The 22874-nt window shown below is 40.6% G+C and overlaps 2 protein-coding genes across 3 annotated transcripts in view; one reads left to right on the top strand and one right to left on the bottom strand.

Moving 5' to 3' along the window:
• Positions 1-1406, bottom strand: part of HSPA14 (heat shock protein family A (Hsp70) member 14) — a 42707-nt gene extending 41301 nt beyond the window's left edge. Inside the window, exon 1 of one of the 2 annotated variants that reach the window (XM_027073486.2) lies at positions 1240-1406. In XM_027073486.2, the coding sequence (XP_026929287.1) occupies positions 1240-1296 (57 nt within the window). In that variant the 5' untranslated portion in view covers positions 1297-1406. The remainder of the gene's footprint in view (positions 1-1239) is intronic. The other variant, XM_015067758.3, reaches the window with a different exon arrangement.
• On the top strand, positions 1382-21623 carry CDNF (cerebral dopamine neurotrophic factor). Its single transcript, XM_027073494.2, has 4 exons — positions 1382-1888; positions 13783-13910; positions 15217-15358; positions 20960-21623. Exons 1-4 carry the CDS (start codon positions 1786-1788, stop codon positions 21136-21138), a joined length of 552 nt encoding a protein of 183 aa, XP_026929295.1. The 5' UTR covers positions 1382-1785; the 3' UTR covers positions 21139-21623.
• The last annotated feature ends 1251 nt before the right edge of the window (positions 21624-22874 follow it).

Raw genomic sequence — 22874 nt, 5'->3', positions numbered from 1 at the left:
AACTCTATTAGGTCTTTTGAAAACAAAACACATATAGACATATACAGATAGATAGATTGTCCCATCAGACATATGTGGACAAGTGTTATCTTGCCACATGCGTAGATAGAAAAATCGTTACATCAATATTTTAAATTTGTAGATTCAATGGCCGTTATTAATTTCCTAGATTTTATACAAGGTCAATGTTCCACAAAGAACTGCCTCATTTTTTCTATACAGTCGATAAATGGATCAAACATAATAATCTTTCTATATACAATAACAAGCCTTATGACATCACCCTTTCTAGTTTTCGTTCTTCCCCGACAGGTACATCTTTCTTCCTTTTTCTACGTATGATGAAGTAGCACTAAATCTCTTTGGTTTTCCTTCCAAGTTACTTGACATTTACGTGCGAGACTAGTATTAGGGGAGTTGGTTATTATTGTTCCTCTCGCCTCCCCACTGATGCCAAGAAGCTACAACTCCTTGTTAAGCTCTCTCATTCAAGAAAGGTCAAGTAGAGCATGCCACCAACTCGATTCACACGCTTCGAGGGATTAGCAACTCCAGTTTCAGATCGCGACCACCCGGTCCTTTCGCGGCAAACATTCAGAAGCCGCCGGTGTCGGACGTTCAGGCCCACCTCCGGGCCTCCAGTGCCCTGGAGATCCTCGAGACCCCTCCCGGCCTCCGGCAGCCCTGAGGTCCCTGGGACGGCCCCTCTCCGGCTTCCCTGCAGCCCTGATATCCCCGAGACCTCCCAGGCCTCAGCTGCCCAGACGTCCCCGGGACCGCCCCCTCCGGGTCTCCGGCGGCCCTGACGTCTCCAGGACCGCCCCTCTCCGCGCCTCCTGTGGTCCTGATGTCCCCGAGACCCTCCGGGCCACCTGCGGGCCTGACGCCCCGGGGACCAGCCGTCCCCGAGATCCCTCTGGGCCTCCAACGGCCCTTACGTCCCCAGGACCGCCCCCCACCAGGCCTTTTGCGGCCGGGACGTTTCCAGACCCCGCGCGCCCACGTCGTCACAACCGTCCGCCAGGACGCAGTGGACTTTCCGGAGGAGCTGCGGATGACGAGGCCGGTCCGCCCGGCGCTTCGCCTCCAAACTTGCCCCTAGTAATGTCTCTCCACGCGACATTCCTAGGCCGGCGACACGCCGTTCACAAACCCCGCAGGAGATCAAAGGACTTGGCTCAGCACCGGGAGAACTGGGTGGCCGACATTAATCACAAACCAGCTCCCCCAGGCCCTCACCTTATAGACGGCCACACAGGCTGAAGTGCAGCCCAGGTGAACTCCGATGGCCGCCATGAGGCGGCAGATACGGCGGCAGCAGTAACGAGTGGTCCCCCTGTGCCAACAGCTCCCGGCCTCCGAACAGCCCCATCAGGCACCGCGGAAATTTCACGTTCCCGCCCGCCCACTGCGTCCCGTACATCCGCCCCGGCCTCCCGCGTCGCCGCCAATCAGCGTGAAGGTTTAGCCTTTCCTCTCGGACTGTCTGCAAATAGCTTCAGTGCGTCCCCCAATCCCCCGCCCTACCGGAAAGGCACCGCGTGGGCGATAGTGCGCATGCTCCAGTGAGGGAGGGACTGGAAGGGGCGCGGACTCTTTCTAGGCCCTTTCCTGGAAGCCAATGGAAACTGCCGATTGAGTTGCGTCACTTGTGCTAGTAACTCCGGGCAGATATTTTTCCTAACGACTAGCCGGGCTCTTCTGCGTCCTGTAACATCCCGGGCCGACAGCAGCGTGGCTGTTGGTGGACGCAGGTGGCGAGGCGTTTGGAGCGGCTGGCTCAGCATGCGGTGCGCGGGCCCAGCCGCGATGGTGGCCTTTTATGCCGGGCTTTGGGTCTCTAACCTGGGGCCGGTGCTGGGCCAGGAGGCCGGGGCCGACTGTGAAGGTGAGCGGTGTGAGACCTGCTTGCATGGCGGTGGCACCGCGCTGCAGCGCAGCTGTTGTCGGCTTTGGCTTCTCCCGGCCTGGGCTATAAATAACATTTAACTCCGGAAATGTAGGCCCAGTTCCTGGTTTCCCATCGCCTTCTCCCAAGCCTAGGCAAAACTTCGATCCTGGCCCAGTGATACCTTGAGGCCGCGTTCTGGGTTTGAGGTTATTGAACTGCGGTCAAAGGTGGAGGGTTTGGATTTGGATTAGATCTTGTGCAGACCCCCTAGCTTCCGAAGACCCTGACGCTGCATTGATTCTGCTGCAGCTGACGGGCGCGACTGGCCTCTCCCTGCACAGATGTCTTTCAAATTTAAATGTCTGATTCCCAAAAGAAAAATAAAACGCTAAATTGTAATTGAGTTGAGGTGGCTTAAACCAGAGAACATAACTAACGTTTGTTTAGGGCTTTACAGAGAAAAGTTGCTTTACAAAGGAGTACATTAACTCCTTAAGAGGAATACCCAGCAATGATTCCTTTTCTGTTGGCAGAACCTCAGCTGTGCACTTGCAGTCTGAACACGTGAATCTAGGTTGCACCCCCCGCCCCCCATGCCTCTCCCTTGCAAAATCAGAGCGCTAATACCTACTTCAGAGGGTGGTTAACAAGATCAAAGATAATAGCTTTGCTAGCTATGCTAGCCCCTTGCTTCTGGTCTACTGTAACACTTCCATTTTTCATTCACGAAATAATTTATATAAGTGTATATCCTCCTCACTCGTTTATGACCTTGGACCTCTATCCCTACTTACCAGGAAATTATAGGGTCACAGTATACACTGAATACTGGATGACCGTAGTTTGTATAGTAACTTAATGAAGTCTTAAGGGTTGGAGTCCAGTTTTATGTCGGCCCTGCAATAATTAAACGTCTCTTCAGAAATTTAAAATATCTACACGATGTTATTTTAAAACTTTGTATAGATGTAGATAATTGTTCAGCTAGGTTATAATTTTGCTTAAAGATCTCTTATAACTGTGTCCTGTACATTTAAAGCAGAATTTGTGAGACATTAACAACTGATTTGATTACTTACCAATTTAATTTCTGGAGTGTCTACCTGAAAACATTTCAGATAAGCCAGAGCATCTGGACTTATTAAATGTGAAGCTTATGCCATCTTTCCTGGATTTATTAAAGCATATTGTGATTATTGTGTGTCTGACTAGACCTCATTTTCTACTGTCTTTGCCCCTCTTGCTCAGTCTGCTTCCACCAGTCTGGTGCCCTGACTGTTCTTGGACCCACCCAGGTCACTCCTGCAGTAAAGCCTTCGCACTGCCCTGCCTGGAGAGTTCTACCCCAGGCAGTCCACTAATTTTTTCTCTCCCTTTCTTAACTAAGGTCTCTGCTCAAATAGTTTATCTAAGAGGTTTTCTTTGGCCATCCCATTTAGGATAATAGTATGACTTTGTCACCCTCTATCCTCATTACCATGTTTCTTTTTCTTCGCAGCCACAAGATACTTTTATTTATTCCCCCAGAATGTAATCCTTGAGGGTAAGGACTTTGTTTTTCAACAGCCTAGACCACCGTCTGGTACTTAATAATTGCTCAATGAATATTTGTTAAAAGCATGAATGAGAGGCTGTTATATTTAATGTTCTGTTCCTATTAACAGCATTAAGAACAAGGAGGACTTCAAGCTCTAAAAGAGAACATGACTGTTCCTCTAGCTGAAAACACTGGATAAAATAAAAATGTAAAAATATTTTTTAAGTGTACCTTAGTAAGGCACACCCAGAGGCCAAAGCCAAGGTGGAAGTGGAAACTAAAAGAAGGAAAAGGAGCAGAAAGATGGCTTTTGCCATGAGGGCATTTGTTACCTAGACAATCTTAATTTAGGTTTTCATGGCTGTGGTAAAATAAAGAGAATGAAGACAAAGCCCAGGACCTTCCCAAGGTAGGAATGTAATAGTAGGTTCTCCCCCAATTCATTTGGAACCCCAAAGAGTTAGACCTTCATTTTAAAAGGTGACCTGGAAATAACCACAACTCTACCCCCATGATTAGAGACTAAAGGGGCTTGTGGTTCTTGAACTTTGTACCAGAAGGGAAAACAAAAATGTGTCCAGATAACTCATAATCACAACATAGCCTGCAAATGCATGGAGGCCCAAATGCACACAACCTGAGTAGTCTGAAGCATCTCAAACTGAAATTTTACTTTAAAGGGGTGTTAAGCAGGCATCGGCAGATGTTGCTCTTACCTGTAGGAATCCACCTTTAGCCCAGTCTGCAAATAATTCTGAGAGTCAAAGTGTAAAAAATAAAGCTCACATTCAGAAAAGTGGAGACGAGTGGGAGACACAACGCAGAGATTAGTGGAAAGGCTTCAGGTACTGGAATTACCAGGCACAGAATAGAAAATACATTTATGATGTTTAAAGAAAGAAAGGAAGGGACTGAACATATGAATAAAGGGTAAAAGACTATTTAAAATGTCCACCCATATTTGGAAAAATACCAGATTAAACATCTACAAACAGAAATCGAAGGGATTAACAGCAGATGAAATATAGCTGATAAAAGAATTAGTAAGAAGATTGAAGAAATTGTCTCCAAATGAATCATTGGGAGAGAAAGAAGGAAAAAAAGAGAAAATCTCAAACAGCCAGAGAAAAAAGACTGATGACCTTCATAGGAATGGCAATGAGATTGTCAGATGATTCACCAGTGAAAGACCCAAAGCCACACAGCTAGTAATTAGTAAAGCCAGGATTTGGACCCAGCGGGTCTGGCTTCCAAGCCCCATGCACTGAATTTCTACCTATACTCCTTTCTGGTGTGGTGTTGGGAACTAAATTATTTAAGGAAATTTTACAAATAAAATTGGAACAATGAAGTTGTATACAAATTATTTAGGAAGTTCTGGCTATTCTTAAAACTCTTAACTCCTCATAACATGTGTTATGTTTGTAGATAGTAATTCTCCCTTAGCCTTGCACCAAGACTAATCTGGTGTCTTTTTAATTTTTTCCCCTCCCAAATCAAGCAAATAATGTGGGATTGACTTCAGTTTTAGAAGGTGTGGATGGAACTGTTGAAAATAATGTTTCTAGCCCACTGGTAGTTTAATTATTCCACTAAACTGACTCTAAACATTTATCATTATCTTTCTGAAAAAATTGTAGCTCTTTTCCTGCAGGTGGCATTATGCTATTTTTAAAATACTGTGTTTTCCTTTTGGGCCCTGACTGATAATTGCTTAATTGATCTGTGATGACACTTTAAAATTCTAAATTCAATTTCATTAATACTACCAAATGTTTTTAATAATTAAAAAATTTTTTAATGCTTATTTATTTTTGAGAGAGAGAGAGACAGATCATGAACGGGAGAGAAGCAGCCAGAGAGGGAAACACAGAATTTGAAGCAGGCTCCAGGCTCCGAGCTGTCAGCACAGAGCCTGATGCAGGGTTCGAACTCATGAACTGTGAGATCACGACCTGAGCCGAAGTGGGACGCTTAATCGACTGAGCCACACAGGTGTCCCGATATTACCAGATATTGTATTGAGCATGTTGGGGATTTTTGTGAGAGTCAAAGATATTGTGGTGAGTTTTTAACATAAATTCAGAAATATTTCAAACATACAGAAAACATTTTATATAACATATACTTAGTATCTAGATTGATTAAATGTTAATATTTCGCTACATTTGCTACCATTCTCTGTCTTTAAAAAAATAAAATACAATGGCTTTAGCTACCATTTTCTTTCCATCCTTTCCAGGAGAAATGTCTGTTCTGAACTTAATGTGACTTTCTTTCCCATTTTTAAAGAGCTTTTACTATAAATGTATGTATCCACAAATAATCTATAATTTTTTTTGATCTTACATGTATATGATTGTGCATTGTACATACTTATCTGCAACTTTTTTCACTCAACATTATTTTGGGGCAGTTATGTACATTAATAACTATAGATGTGGTTCATTCTTTTTAACTTGTCTCTAGAATTCCACTTTTTGAGTGAAATACAGTTTGTGTAACTATTCTCTCTCTGAGGTTCTGTTAGGTTCTTCCCACTTTTACATAATTTTAAGCAACGGTGCTCTGAATATTCTTATACATGTCTCCCTGAGCACATATGTGATGATTTCTCTAGGTCATAGAACAAGAATTGCTGGGTGATAAGTTATATGCATTTCCAACTTAACCTTTCCCTACTGGACTGTGTTTTTCTTACAGATATGCAGGAGCTCTTTTATTCACCCAAAAAATACATGCCTCACATCCAATTAAGTGCTTCACTGAGGACAGAGCAATATGGCGTCAGTGGGAGAGGTGACAGAAGCTGAGGGGTGAGAAGCAGTAGAAAGTCGGGTCATCAGGGCCCGCGGGACGATCTAAAGACTGGATTAGACTCTGAGTGATATGGAAAACCATAGGAAGTTTTTGAGTGGATGCAGTAGCATAATTTGACTTATATTTTTAAAGAATCTGGTTAGAATGTTGGGAATTCAGTGGGTCAGATTATAGCAATCTCCTCTGGCCAAGAAATTCTAACAATGCAGGAGAAAATATAAAAATATCATAAAGGAACCAAGAGCTGACAAGATAAAAAGACTTGCTAGGGCAAAATTAAAGGGGAAGAAGCAATCCTGAATGGTAAACGGAGTTTATGGTCATTTTGCCTGGATGACACTGGCCAAAGTAAAGCTAATCTTTGGTATGAGGAGGACAGAAGTCAAAGCCCAAGACTTGTTTTAAAGGGGGAGTCTACTGGGATGTTCTTCTCTGTTAATCTGGGGTTCCCAAAGCGTTACTCTCTCAGACAAACAATAAATCTAACCCATCCCTGCCCACAGAGACTGTAAGGAAAATTTCCTTGACACTGACCAGAAGAGAAGAAAGGAATAAATATATTTCTGAGAGATTATAATCACAAGATGTTCTCCGTTGGGTTTACAGCTAAAATTCACATGGATGGTTCAGTCGGTTAAGCGTCTGACTTCGGCTTAACTCATGATCTCGTGGTTCGGGGTTTCGAGCCCCATGTCAGTCTCTGTGCTGATAGCTTGGAGCATGGAGCCTGCTTCGGATTCTGTGTTACCGTCTCTCTCTGCCTCTCCCCTGCTTGCGCTCTCTTTGTGTTTCAAAAATAAGTAAACATTTAAAAAATTCACATCAGGGGTCCAAAAAATTATCAAGCTATCCATTTAAAGTATTCCCCAGCTAGTGGCTCCTAAGCCTGATAAATATGAACACAATCCCTTTATGGACAGAAGGCATCTTCATTTCTGGTCTCAAATAATCTCCACAAATACATTTCAAGTGACTCTAAGTGTCATGCAGGACAAAATAAGCAGCAAAGAAATAATCAAGTATGAAGGGGAGGTCAAGGACTCTGTTGTTCACAACAAACCTTTTATAACTCATTGACTTTCAACTAGGTGTGGGGAGTGTCAGGGAGAGGAAGAGAGGAGAGACTTGGAAACCACAAACATTCTTTAAGCGTTTTTGTTAAAGACAAGTGGGGGAATCGGGTGGTATTTGGTGGTGACGGGGGATGTGGTGTTGGGAGAGTTTTTTGTTGTTTCTAAGATGTGAGAAGTAACAGCATGTCGTGGGCCAATGGGAAAGGAGACCGGAGGGAGAGGCCAGAACGCAGGAGCAGGGAGTTGATAGGATCTCCTTCGCAAGTAGCAGGTTTGGCAAAGTTCATTCACAGAATTAAGACAGAACATGCAAGGACAGGTGTGGTAGGTGTGGTGGCAGAAGCAGAAGCAGGTGCTTTTGTCCTCTCAGAGAAATAGGATGTAGGATCATGAGGTGGGAGTGGAGGTATCAGACAAGGTTTGAGGAGAGAGAAGCTTTGCAATCATCCCTTGGGGTGTGGGATGTAGTGTGAGAATGGTCAATGGAGTAGGGTTGTTGAGTAGCTCTGATGGCTCACTGGAAGTTAGTGGTCATGAATTTAAAGCAAGACCAGTGGGCACCACTGTGTTATTTCCTCCAGCCACGTGCAGCCAGCATAGGTACAAACTGGGTGGAGAGATGGTTTGAACCAGGGTTGGGGTTTTGCTGGGTGCATACAGCAAGGGAGGGAGACGCAAGGGAGTTGAATTTGTGTGCAAAGGAGCAATTACACTGTTGAACATAGAACCTAAGCTGGGTAAGGAAGCGTGGTGACAAGGCGGAAAAATCAATGGGTTGTATGTGTGGGTGGGTGTTGGGTGTTAGAGGACATGAGCTGGGAGCATAGGAGGTGATGGTCAGACAACGGGACGTTTCAGCTGAGATTATAGAGGTTATACTCATTGGTAATGACTGGACCTAAGAATACGACCACAGGGATTTTTCATGTCTTCTAGATATTAATCTTTAGTCAGTTATAGAAGTTGTAAATATCTTCCTCCAGCTGGTGGCCTGTCTTATCTTTTGTTTATGATTTTTTTGGCATTACAAAAGTGTTCAATTTTGCTGTCACCAAATATATGATCTGTGTTTTGGGACCTTTAAGAAATCTTTCTCCATGCTAATGTCATGAAGATGCTTCCCTGGTTTTTCTTCTAGAGGTTTTGTAGTGTTGCTCTTCCCATATAAATCTCTATTCATTCACCTGGGGTTCAGGTTCGTGTGTCGTTTTAGGTAGAGATCTAAGTCTTATCTTTTTCCGCAGTAAGTTTTCTTAATATCATTTATTGACTAGCCCATTTTTTCCATCCATTGATTTTTAGCATCACTTCCATCCTATACCAACCCCCTCTAAAGGTGTCTATTTGTTTCTAGACTCTACTTGTGCATCTGTTTCTATACTAATTCTCTTGGTCTGTTTCTGTGCCATTCCCACAGTGTTTTCAGTGCTGTAGCTCTAGAAATGAATCTTGATATCTGATAACGTCTACTCCACCAACTCCCCCCTTTTTTCTTCTTCAAACACTTCTTGGCTTTGATTTGCTCTTGTTTCTTCGTATGTATTTTTGGACCAGGTTGTCAAATCTATAAAAGTCCTATTGGGGTTTTGACTGGAATAACGTGAAATGTACAGATTTATTTAAAAATAATTATCCTCTAAGGGCGCTTGGGTGGCTCAATTGGTGGAGCATCTGATTCTTGATTTCGGCTCAGGTCATGATCTTGTGGCTGTGAGATTGAGCCCTGCATTGGGCTCCTTGCTGAGCATGGAGCTTGGGATTCTCTCTCTCCCTCTCTCTCCCTCTCTCTCTGCCCCTTCCCTGCTGGTGTGCGTGTGCTCTCTCTCTCTCTCTCCAAATAAATAAACATTAAAAAAATGATTATCCTCCATAATATTGAATCTTTCCATCCATGAACAACAAGGCTTTATCTTCTCCTCTGAGGTCTACTTTAAAGTTTTGATCAAGTTTTGTAATTTTTCCCCTAAAGCTTTGATACATTTCATTAAATTTATTCCTGGTTACACTAGAATTTTTATCATGATTGTAAATTATACGTTATTTTAAATTTGCAGTTTCCTCATCATGTCTTCTTATCACTCTGAAATTCAGCAATTTTGCATAATGTTCTCCTTATTAAGAATGTTTTTCTATAGAGACAATCATATAATTTGCAAATGATAAAATTTTTTTCCTTTCTAAATAAACATTTGTTCTGTGAGCTAAGACATCCAGTTCTATATTGAATACAAGTGTTGATAAAGGATGATTTTATTGCTAAGTAGGACACTTGCTGTAGAGTTTTTGTGGACATACTTTGTCAACTTAATGCAGTTTGTTTCTAGTCTGAGTTTGCTATGTGTCTGTATGTGTCATACTTTAATCATGAGCCAAAACTGGATTTAATCAAACACATACACATCTATTGAGATGATCATATAATAAATTGCATTACTATTCTAATTTTATTATTTTTTATTTTTTAAAGTTTATTTATTTAGTTGGGGGCAGGGGAGGGGCAGAAGAGAGGGAGAAAGAGAATCCCAAGCAGGCTCTGTCCTGACATGGGGCTCGAACTCACAAACTGTGAGATCATGACCTGAGCTGAGATCAAGAGTCGGATGCTTAACAGATTGAGCCACCCAGATGTCCCTGACACATATCTTTATTAATCTAACTAAACTGCTCAAAGTGTTCTTTTTCAGGTTTGCAGTTTTAGTTACCTATGGAAAATGAAGTTTTAGATCTATTATACCCACCCACATCTGTCTCCTGCACACCCATTCCCCCATTTTATATACATTTTTTAAATGTTTATTTATTTTGAGAGAGAGAGAGAGAGAGAGAGAGAGAGAGAGAGAGAGAGAGAGAAATGGTGGGTGGGAGAGGCCAGAGGGAGAGAGAGAGAGAATCCCAAGGAGGCTCTGTGCTGTCAGTGAGGAGCTTGATTCAGGGCTCAATCCCACAAACCATGAGATCATGACCTGAACTGAAATTAAGAGTTGGACACTTAACCGACTGAACCACCCAAGTGCCCCCATTTTACATACATTTATATCACCATTTTGGATAAAAATAAATCTCAGGGTTTATATTGTTGTGCCCATGTAAATATCATTCACAGGTGAGTTATCTAGTGCTCCAGGATTTCATCTTTCATGAACATCTTTCTCCCCTTGAATTGAAACTAGCCTCAATTTTTCTTTGAATAATTTTTATTTCAATCATTAATTTATCTTCACATTTTTTTTCCTGATAGAACTGAAAATCATCTCTGAACATGTTAACTACATCAGGTAGTCTATTGGTTTGGTTTTCTTTTAAAAACTTAAGTTGAATGCTTACTCATTAATTTTCCATTTTTTTTTTTACTGAACGATACATACTTTATATTATGAATTTCCTTAGACGTACTGACTTAACTATAGTCCTTAAGTTTTATATACAGCATTTTTATTGGAATTAAGTACTAAAAATTGGACATTCCTATCACTACTTTTTCTTTGACCCATGGGTTAGTTAGAAGTGTGTATTTAAAAAATTTTCAGGCATACAAGAGGATGGACACTGAGTTGTATCATGTTATTTTTGTTACTGATTTCTAATTATATTCAGGGAAGGTGGCCTGCTTGGTACAGAGTTTTTGGTACTTGTTGAGACCTGCTTTTTGGCTTACTACCTGGCAAATTAATGTGAATATTGCATATTTTCTTAATAAGAATTTCTCTAATTTGGGGGAGAAGAGTTCTATATGTTATAGGGTCAAATTTGTGAATAGTGCTCAAATGTTTAATGTCTTATTAACTTTTGGTGGATTTGATCAAATAATTGCTGAGAGAGTGTTCAACCATCTATTTTTATTGTGAATTTGTCAATTTCTTCTTATAATTCTATAAGGATTTTCTATATTATTAGGCTATGTTATTGGCTGTTCATTAGTTCAGAACTTTTTTTTTTTTTTGGTATTTCTGGTAAGTGCTTCATTTTCTGATTAGTAGTGACTGTTGTTATTCTCAAAAAGTGCTTTACAGAGCTAAAGTAGATTTTGGTTAGCCTTTTTCAGGCATATCTTTTTATTTTTAAAGTTTCTTCAATTTTGTTGTTTTTTGTTTTTTCAAACTCTTTGCTGTAGCCTCATACTTTTTACGTGACTCTTATATTCAGCATATAATTGAATTTTTAATAGTTTTACTCTGAAAAATCCTGTTCTATAAAGGAGAGTTTAATACATTCATACTTATTGTAATCAGTGATATATTTGGATGTATTTCTCCTACTTAATTTTGTGAGTGTTTAAAAACTTATTGTGCTTCTTTCTCCCTTCCTTCCTTCCTTCCTTCCTTCCTTCCTTTCTTTCTTTCTTTTCTTTTCTTTCTTTTCTTTCTTTTCTTTTCTTTTCTTTTCTTTTCTTTTCTTTTCTTTTCTTTTCTTTTCTTTTCTTTTCTTTCTCTTTCCTGCCTTCTAGTGGACTGATAAATGTTTTAACAATCCTTCCCCATGCCCTGCACCAATACTGATCTGAAAGTAATCTTTATATTACTTATACTTTTAGTTATTACCCTTACATTGTTAACATGATTAGTTGGCTAAAAATTATTATGAATTAACAAGAATGTTTCTCTACCCTCTTCCTGGGTGGTAAAGGATCTTAGGAAGTTTCACATGAATTCTCCTTTATTTTCCATCTTATGTGTTGGGATTGTCCTGCATTTGGATTTTACCCTATGTTTATACCCCTACGTGTTCATTATTATTGTTTACATAGTTAATCTTGATTTAGATTTTTCTCCCACTTGCCATTCTCTTTTCTCACATTACTTCTTGTGATGTGTTTCTCCTTTCTGGATTTTGCCTCCTTCTTCCTGCATTTTATCTTTTAGCAGGGCTCTTAAAGTGCTTTGTACATAGGATCCTCAATAAATATTTATTAAATAAATTAACTTAATCAAATGCAATAGTTTAAACTACACTAGGTGTCTAGTTTGTATATTAGGGTGATCGGTAGATCTTGCCTCATTTACCAGACTGCTAGATAATCAGACACTTGATTATTAGGGATGGGGGACAGAGCACATTACCTGGTTTTTGTTAATACCATGAATCAAGAGTGGGATAGAGAGCACCCAGGGCCTTAGCACTCTCCACTCTTCCTTAGTATGTTTCTCTAGAATTCTCTTTTTTTTTTTAAGTTTTCTTTTTTAACATTTATTTATTTTTGAGACAGAGAGAGGTAGAGAATGAGCAGGGGAAGGGGAGAGAGAGAGAGAGATACAGAATCTGAAGCAGGCTCCAGGCTCTGAGCTGTTTGTTAGCACAGAGCCCGTCGCGGAGCTTGAACTCACAAACTGCAAAACCATGACCTGAGTTGAAGTTGGACGCTCAACTGGCTGAGCCACCCAGGCACCCCTCTCTAGAGTTCTTTCTAAATCTAGTGCCACTGTTTTTCAGCATAAGCTTCTGGCCTCCATTTTCTTCTTTCCTACTTGGACCAGACACTTGCCCCATCTGAGAAAGCCACGTGGAAAGCAGCTTCCTCCTAGGGCAGAGGTACCTACTGGCTAAGTGTGTAGGGCCCAGGTCAGATGAGCAGGGATTTCATTCCCTCTCTAGCACTTATTAGGCAAGTTAACTGACCACTCTTTGACTCAGCTATCTCATCTGTAAAATAAGGATAGTAATGCAATTATATCCACACTTTGTTGTGAGACTTGAATGGGTTAATAATATACATTCGAACAGTGCTAACACCTGTTAAGTACAACCTTAAGTACGGTTGTTGTTGTTGCCTGTGCCACTTCTCAGCTCCCTCCACCCCTTCACTGGCTCTGGATGCTGAGATTGAATATGATTGTTCAGTTTGGAGTCTCATGTAGGTCCATGATGATAGAACATACAGACATGCAGACAACCAAGGGGTTTCATATAAGATATGTATTCAGGTTTTCCTCTGTGCTTTAAACAAAGCTGTCCCAAGCATCATATCCTACATTAAGCTATATTTTCTTTAAGGGTTAAATTTTGAGGGAAAATTCTCACTTTAGATTCAACTTGATTCCAAAGATTGATTCATTTATTGATTGATTCAATAAGTATTATTCAAGGCCCAATACTAATAGCTATGGGCCCCAAACCATTCTTTTTTTTTTTTAATGGTTATTTATTTATTTTGAGAGAAAGAGAGAGAGCACACAAACAGAGGAGGGGCAGAGGGAGGAAGAGAGAGAATCCCAAGCAGGCTCTGTGCTGAGAGTGGTGCTTGATTCCATGAACTATGAGATCATGACCTGAGGCAAAATCCAGACACTTAACTGACTGAGCCACCAAGGTGCCCCTGGCCCCAAACCATTCTTACTTATAATTTGAATCCATTGTCATAATGTGTTGAATCATATTTAACTTTTTTATTTGATGAGTGGGACACCCACATAGGTGTGGTAATAGTTATATTAAACATAAATACATAATTTCTTTGATTCTTCTAGTATGTAAAGAGTTCCTGAACCGATTCTATAACTCCCTGATAGCCAGAGGAGTCAACTTTTCCCTGGACACCATAGAAAAGGAATTGGTCAGCTTTTGCTTGGATGTCAAAGGAAAAGAAAACCGCCTGGTATGGTACATTTTCACCTTTCATTTTTCCCTTATGCTTGAAGAAAAGTGTTAATGGCTTCATTTCTCATCTTAGTCTTAATGTCTCCTGCTTAGATGCTTGCCTCAAGGATGTTCACTGTAGATAGCAAGCAGAAATTGATCTTCCAGTGAAGTGTACTCATGTATTTTCATCTAGAACACATCTGGTTTCATTTTGCTTTCTGAGTAAACCATAGGCAACCAGTTCCACGTTTTAAGTAAATTCACACAAATTCCTAATGACAAATTTCTGTCCTGGGTTGAGTGGGTAGACTTTCCCTTTCTTATCAAGACTATTACAGGGGTGCCTGGGTGGCTCAGTCGGTTGGGCGCCCAACATCGGCTCAGGTCATGGTCTCACAGTTTGTGGCTTCGAGCTCCGTGTCAGGCTCTGTGCTGACAGCTTGGAGCCTGGAGCCTGCTTCGGATTCTGTGTCTCCCTCCCTCTCTGTTCCTCCCCTGCTCATGCTCTGTCTCTCTCTCTCTCCTTCAAAAATAAATAAAAACATTTAAAAAAATTGAAAAAAAAAAGACTATTAGTGAAACCTATCAAAACATTTTTATAACATCATTCATAACTAATTCTTTATATTATTTTATAATGGTGTTTTCTGAGTATCCAAAGATGACTTATTTCAACATAGTGTTTCACTTCACTACAGATAATTGTAGGCCAATCCATTTCGCCTAGAATTTTCGTGTTCAATTTGTCAGTTAAAAATGCATTATTGACTGTTCACCACTGACACATTGTAAACCTCTCAGCATTTATTTGTACCATTAAGTTTCATATTTTTAAATGAAAGTGCTTAAGTTGGGCAGCTGGGAAGGCAGCATAGCATGATGGGGAAGGGTATGGACTCTAGAGCCAAAATGGTAGATTTTTCCATTCTGTCTCTTCTGCTTGCCAGCTGGGTGACCTTCAGCTGGCTTGGGTGTAAAATGGAGATAATTATAGCACTTACTTCACAGGATTGTTGTGAGAATTCACTAAGTTAAGACCTTTAAAGCCCCGAGAGCAGTGAGAGCAGCAGCACCTGACACAGAGAAAACACTTAGCAAGTGTCAGCCCTTATTAGTCTTTGAGCATCGTGTGAATCGCAGGGCACTTCTAATTAACATGATCACGGGGATGGAATCATTTGTTTTCTGGTGTCTTAGTCAGCAGGGGTTAAAATTTAATAGCTGGGCCATGAAAACTAGGTTAACCTCTCTCTCACTTCTCTGAACTATATTAACTTTTTTCCATCACCCAGCGACACTAAATTATCTTTGTTCTCCGTCAGTGCTATTATCTGGGAGCGACGAAAGATGCAGCCACAAAGATCCTAAGTGAGGTCGCTCGCCCAATGAGCGTGCATATGCCTGCAACAAAGATTTGTGAGAAGCTTAAGAAGATGGACAGCCAGATCTGTGAGCTGAAATATGGTATAATGGAGTCAGATGTATTTTTCCACTATGTCCAAAGCATTGCCAATTCTCTACACCGAGGGCCCTGTTTCTAAAACGTGAATGTGGGAAGAGAAGGCATTCTCCACTGGCCAGTAGGTCGCTGGGCTGCTGAATGGTGCCTAGCGACATCCGAGCTCCTTTGGGGGAACAGAAAGGAGTAAAGTGCAATCAGCACTAGGTAGAACCGCCAACCCAGATAGCAACGTTTAATCTCTTACATCACCAAGGCAAGGCCAACTATGTCTGTCAAGGAAAAATTCAAAATGTAAAGGGAGCAGCTACTCATGGTGATTTAGCTCTTGGGAAGCTATTAAGGCAAAACGTTGCATCGATTCCAAGGTGATGTCAGGACTTTGTGGTTTTAAATATGACTATGACTTGTTCCCCTAGATTTGTCTGCCATTCTGCCGGGTTTACATTTTAGGAAATAGGTTATTCACATCAAGTCAGGTTTTGCTTGATGAAGTAACCTTATCGAGGGTGCCTAAAATAAACAGTGAAGAACAGAAGATGTCCTATTTAAAACAGTATCCTTGGCCTTATGAATTCCACAGATATAGATCTATTCTTACACAGTACTGAGGATTTGTATCTGGGCCAGCCTTTTGGGTAGACTGAATAGGTGTGATAAAAGCCATCCCTCCCTTAGTCTATCCTTAACACCTGAGATTCTACCAGGCGAGACTCATTTCTTTTGCTTAAGTCATTTTTTTTATGTTGCGTATCCACTGTAGTATTGTAAACTACCTAAGTAATTAGCATCCAACTCTGAATTACCTTAGTCTTATTTTCCAAGATAGCTGTGTAATATGCCTATGCACCATAGCAACATAGCTGGCTTTAACTAGGTTTAAGGTCGGAAGATACCAAAGGCAACCTATTTCTCATTTTTTTTGCCAAGGACAGGCTCTCATCTCCAAGGTAGTGATTATGGGGAAGGCATCCATTTTTATTGGCTTCCAAGTAATGAAGTAAAGGCAGGAATCATTGAGTCCATATAAACAATATTCACAGAAGGGACAAACTATGCTGATTCTTTCATTTGCCAGATGTATTTTGAACAATGTCTGCTATATTCAAGGGATCCTACTTGGCTCCTTGAATAATAGAAAAATCAATCAGATATTATTGAGAAGAAACACATACTTACTAATGTTTTGGCAGTGATGGCCACTAGAGGCCCTTGGGGAGCCATAAACTAGCTTTAATTTTGGGATCAACATTTTCCTTACTGTTTTAGGGTTACAGAGTTTTTCCTGTTTTAAAATTAATGCCAGAAGCCAAGTTCTCTAGAAAAACTCAAAGATACTACTGACACTAGCAAGAAAGTTTTTTCTCCCCCTCAGTCATTTATTTATTTATTTTTTCAATCATTTATTTTGACTGGACTACTAGTTCTAAATTCTCTTTCCCAGCTTATTTTTGGCAGGAAAGTTGAGATTGAACAGGGTCTTTGAATTGTGGGATATTAATAATTTGAGCTATCAAAGCTTCTATGTTTAAAGGTATTTTGTTAAGTCAGCCATGAAATTAACAAACAAGGTAAGTGTAGAGTGGATTATGTTTTCAATTAGAAAGGTGTCATTTGGTTTTTAACCCGAAAGAAGGTTTTTGCTAGCTCTCTCTCTCTCTCTTTTTTTTTTTTTTTTTAAGAATGGGGATCACTATAAAAATATAAGCGTTCTCGGGAGCACAGAGTGTAGCTGACCCTCCAAATAAAAAAAGGTTTGAAAATGTCAGCTTTTATTATTTTATTTTTATTTATTTTTTCCACATTTATTGAGACTTAATTGACATAAACATTGTGTAAGTTTAAGGCATATACCATGTTGATTTGAAACACTTACATATTGCAGTATCACCACTGTGTTAGCTAACACCTCCATCATGCCTTACGATAACCATACCTTTTTTGTAATGAGAACATTTAAGATGCACTCTCTTAGTAACTTTCAAGTGTATAATACAGTGTTATTAAGATAAGTACCACGATGTACATTTTAGATCCCCAGAGTCTGTACCCTTTGGCCAGCCTCTTCGGCCAATTTCTCCACCCCCCAGCCCCTGGTAACCACCATTCTACTCTCTGTTTCTGTTAGTCTGGCTTTTTGACATTCTGTGTGTATACAAAGTGATACCACAGAGTATTTGTCTTTCTCTGTCTTATTTCACCTAGCATAATGTCCTCAAAGTCCATTCATATTGTTGCAAGTAGCAGCATTTCTTTTCTCATGGCTGAATAACACTTCATTGTATGTATATACGTTTGTATCAAACACAGACACAGAGCACATCTTCTTTATCCATTCATCTATTGACACTTAGGTTGTTTCCATATCTTCGCTACTCTGAAAAATGCTGCAACGAACATGAGAGTGCAGATCTCTCTTTCATATCCTGTTTTCATTTCCTTTTGATATATACCTAGAAGTGGGATTGCTGAATCACTTGGTAGTTCTACTTTTAATTTTTAAAGGAACCACCATACCATTTTCCATAGTGACTGTACTAACTTACACTACCACCAACGGTGATTTTTTCCAAATCATTTCCAATACTTGCTGTCTCTTAGGTTTTTGATGACAGCCATTTTAACAGGTGTGAGGTGAAATCTCATTGTAGTGTTGTTCTGCATGTCCCTTATGATTAGTGATGTTGAGCACCTTATCATGTACCTGTTGGCCATTTGTATGTCTTCTTTGGGAAAACTGTCCATGTCTATTCAGTTCCTCTGCCAATTTTTTTGATCAGATTGTTTAAATTTTTTTTTGCTGTAGAGTTGTATGAGTTCTTTATATATTTTGGATAGTCACCCCTTATCACATATATGATTTTCAAATGTTTTCTCTCATTCCGTAACTTGCTATTTATTTTGTTGATGGCTTCTTGGCTGTGCAGAAACTTTTTAGTTTGATATGGTCCCACTTACTGATTTTTGCTTTTGTTGTTGTGCTTTGGTGTCATATCCAAAAAATGGCTGCCAAGACCAATATCAAGGAGACTTTCCCTAGGTTTTCTTCCAGGATTTTTATAGTTTCAGATCTGATGTTTAATTCTTCAATCCATTTCAAGTTAATATTCATGAGTGGTGAAAGCCAAGGGTCCAGTTTCATTTTTCTTCATGTGGTTATCCAGTTTTCCAAACACCATTTATCGAAGAGACTATTCTTTCCCCATTGCATATTCTTGGCTCCTTTGTCAAATCTTAGTTGACCGTATATGCAAGGGCTTATTTCTGGGCTTTTGATACTGATGGGATTTTGGCGTGATGGTGGGGATTAGGAGCCAATGGCCCAGAAAGAATTCTTGAGACATCTTTGGTGCAAAAAGGTGATTTTATTAAAGCATGGGGACAGGACCTGTGGGCAGATAGAGCTGCATTGGGGTTGTGAAGAGTGACTGGTTATATACTATGAAGATGGGGGAGGTAAAGTCAAAAGGGAGGCCTCCAGAAAGACGTTGATATGCTAAAGAGGACTCCTAAGATACCTGAGGCTTTGCTATTGTCAAGCTAAGGTTATTTTCCCTCTAGTAAGGCATTAACATTAAGACAGCAGGGAGTTCCTGGAGAAATGTTCTACTCTGTATTTGCTTCAAGTATTTGTCAATGGGCTGCAGGTTATAAAGAAATGTAATGTCATTTATATTTTCTTCTTCTTTGTTCCCCATATCACTGCGGAGGGGAGGGTGATGTTAATGCTCCAGGAAACTGAGTCAGTCTATGGGTTTCTGGAGGCTAAGCTATTGATAAGATTACCTTTTTCTTGTAATTTACTAAGACATCTATAAACTGATGGAGACTCCTGTCCTGTGTCGCATGACTGTGAACTCTATCAGTTAACCACTGGCTTTTTTTTTTTTTTTTTTGCCTTTGTTCTTGGGCAGCCAGGAGTGCCTGAGGAATATCACGCATATCCCACCTGGGGGGAGGGGGTATTGTTAGGTAGTGCCCAGCCCTCAGCTTGCCTTATGCTCTTTCATCAATACTACTCCACTGGTATGTGTATGTGTCTGCTTTTATGCCGGTACCACCCTGCTTTATTATAGCTTTGTAGTATGGTTTGGAATCAGGAAGTGTGATGCTTCCAGCTTTGTTCTTTCTGAGGATTGCTTTGGCTAATCTAGGTCTTTAGTGTCTCCGTACAAATTGAGGTTTTTTTTTCTTTCTTTCTTTCTTTTTTTTTTTTTTTTTGTGAAAAATGCCAGTGGAGTTTTGACAGGGATTGCATTAAATCTGTAGATGGCTTGGGGTAGGATGGGCATTGTAACAATATTAATCTTCTGATCCATGAACATGGGATGTCTTTCCATTTGTGTCCTCTTTAATTTGTTTCATCAAAGTACTGTAGTTTTCAGTGTATAGATCTTTCACCTCCTTGGTTAAATTAATTCCTAAGTATAAAGTCCCACTTTTACACTTGAGCACACTTACTGGAAATTTTTGATAAATCACTTGACCACTATGTTAGGTTGTTAAAAGGCTTTTAAATGCTGTGTTTATTATGCAGGGAAAAAGGAAAGGGCTACTCAAGAGAAGTCAAGCTGTAAAACTCCTGTGCTGCTACCAATTGTTTAATAAGCAAGCTTAAATGTTGTATCCATGTTCCAGCACATGCCTGTCATGGGGCAGGGGGAAGGGGATTTGCCGCTGGAAGGAAAGAATTTCCTCTTTCTGATGGGGAAATTATGAGTAGTCATAGATGAGCTTATTTTTTTTTCTTTTTCTTTTTGAGTTTGGCAATAGAGAAGCAGTTGAGTTCTTGACATTCTCTGCAGATAGTCTGTAAATGAAAACAGTAGTCTTTCTCCAGGAGTTAGTTGTTGACAAGAGTTGATAGCAAGAAGGTAAGGAACCAGATTGGACGGCACTAAGGCACTAGCATGGGAGAAGTGGGTATATCCCAAAGGACCGGAAAGGAATGCTGTGATGATTTTGTAATCCCAGTAGGGGCAGAGGACCAGGTGAGTTCAAGCAGAGAACCGAAACAATTAAAGATCAATGAGAATGTTCTTAATTTTATTCACGTGTTTTGGTTTCTTTGCATTTGTATTTAAAAACTCTTGACAGTGCTTTGTAATAGGTGTGCCCGTCTGTTTTAATGCAGACATATCTTCGTACAGAAAGTGAACCGTCACTTTCTAGTTAATTACGACGGAGGGCTTTCGATCGGCCACACTCAAGGCCACCCCAAGGCATTGCAGTTTATCAATCCCCTTCTTTTTTCCTGGGGAAGAACAATTAGGAGGCAGCACAGTGGTTTTAGTAATTACGATCTTGAGAAGCCATGGAGTGGTCGCAAATACTGCAAAGCTACCCACGCCCCTGTCTTGGAGCAAGTTATAATTTCCTGGAGAGCAAGTTTAATAGAACGCAAATGATGCCACTAGCTTTGTAGATAACACATTTTCCTTAGATCTTGGTTTCCATAGAAATCGGAAGTGTTTCCCACTTTGGAACAAAGGGTAGTCGGCACCAAGATAAGTAACACCACTGGCCTTTCTAGGTGTTTCACAGTTGTTTTGGTTTTTTAAAACCTGTGCTTTCCCCCCCATCCCCCATCCCTTTCTGTCGTTTAGAAAAGCAGCTGGACCTGGCATCAGTGGACCTCTCAAAGATGAGAGTAGCAGAGCTGAAACAGATACTGCGCAGCTGGGGCGAGGAGTGCAGAGCCTGTGCGGAAAAAACCGACTACGTGGATCTGATCACAGAACTGGCCCCCAAGTATGCAGCGGCACCCCCCAAATCAGAGCTCTGACCCTTGGGCGCCGCCGACGCGCCCTTGATGGGAGACACAGTGACTCTCCAGGATACGGACTTGTGGGTTAGGAGTAACCGGGAGCTGCGCTGTATGTGGTCTCATACTTTTCGTTTTGCTAATACAACCAATCAAGACTTGCTTACGGGGGTTGTAATTAAAATGTAGTATCAGTGGCATCTTACATTTGCAGTGTGCAAAAACCTGAAAGTGCCTTTCTCATAATGTTTGGGAGGATTGTGTGTATGTCATCGTCCGTTTCCTTAAAATTGGGAAACGCGAACGACTGAAAAATGGATGAAGTTGAGTCCAAGAAGGAAGACAGTGCCCAGACGTCCCCCCTCTGTGCACTAATTTTTAATTAAATATATTGGTTTACGGTAAAAGAACAATGTTTGGTTTACCTAACTCCCACCTTCAACCCTAAGCAATAACACGGCATAATCAAAAGGTTTTAAAGAGTAAACTGTGTATTTTCAACTGCATAGCAGTCTACATTCTGGCTCTGTTTGGTATCAGATGTGGGAGGGCAGGAGGCACTACTTGAAATGAGGGTTTCCCAAAAGAATACCTATTTAAACCTACCGAAAGAAAATAGATGGAGAATCCAAGCAAGTATAGCCAACGTTTCAGCAAACCGTATCAACGCTCAGGCTGTTGATTGAACCAAGCTCAAGGTGTTTTCTACTCCTTTCTACCACGTGTTAGACAAGCTTTTGCCAGAGGGCTAAAGCCTGGGAAAAGGGCCTGCAGGCAACATAGAGCTCTGTGGTTCTTTATCAGCTGTCAATTGTAAGATCATTCTTGACTCTATTTTCTGGCCACTAAGCGCAAGAACCCCAGCGTACAGAGGCTGACCCCTGCGTGGAAGGTGGAGGCAGGGAAGGCCTGCACAGCAGCTCAAGGGAACTTTCTGGGGTGACGGGAATGTCGTATATCTTGACTGGGGTGGTGGTGACATGGATGAATATGACTGTGAAACTCATCCAGTAGTATAATTAAGATCTGGACATTTTATTGTATATAAATTTTATCTAAAATACTGCTTTAAAAAAGTATTTGAAAATTCCCTGGACTTACTGATTCAAAACGTCTCGCTCATTTAAAGAATTGGGCTTACAGGGGTGCCTGGGTGGCTCAAGTCGGTTGGGCCTTGGACTTCAGCTCAGGTCATGATCTCACGGTCCGTGAGTTTGAGTCCCGCGTCGGGCTCTGTGCTGACAGCTTGGAGCCTGGAGCCTGCTTCGGGTTCTGTGTCTCCCTCTCTGCCTCTCCCCATCTCATGCTCTCTCTCTCAAAAATAAATAAAACTGGAAAAAAAATTTTAAAAATAAATAAAGAATTGCACTTACTGGGAGTCCTTTTGGTGAGTGGAGGAGAAATTTTCCAGACTGAATGTATATGTTGAAAGTATAATTTTCAGGTTCAAATGCTGCACAGCTAAACAAATTTTCAGTTGGGCAGCTAGGACATAACCAAACTTGTCAGAGAAATGGTGGTTAGTAACTTAAAATTGAGAATAAAAAAACTTTAGTGTAATACATGGCCAAAAGAGTTCCTGTTTCTGAATTTCGGCAGCTTGATCATTATGTGTACATGACTCTACCTTATTATGAATTATATTCTTAAAAAGAATATAATTAAAATTAAAAAACACCAAATTTAGGTGTTTACTTTTTGTAACCTTTATATTTGTTTTTTAGTGCATTTGAGAAACTTATCATTTGAAAACAGAA

Source organism: Acinonyx jubatus, chromosome B4 (assembly GCF_027475565.1).
Source record: "Acinonyx jubatus isolate Ajub_Pintada_27869175 chromosome B4, VMU_Ajub_asm_v1.0, whole genome shotgun sequence".
Lineage (NCBI taxonomy): Eukaryota > Metazoa > Chordata > Mammalia > Carnivora > Felidae > Acinonyx > Acinonyx jubatus.
Note: the sequence above shows the minus strand (reverse complement) of the source record. Positions and strands in the feature narration are given on the sequence as shown.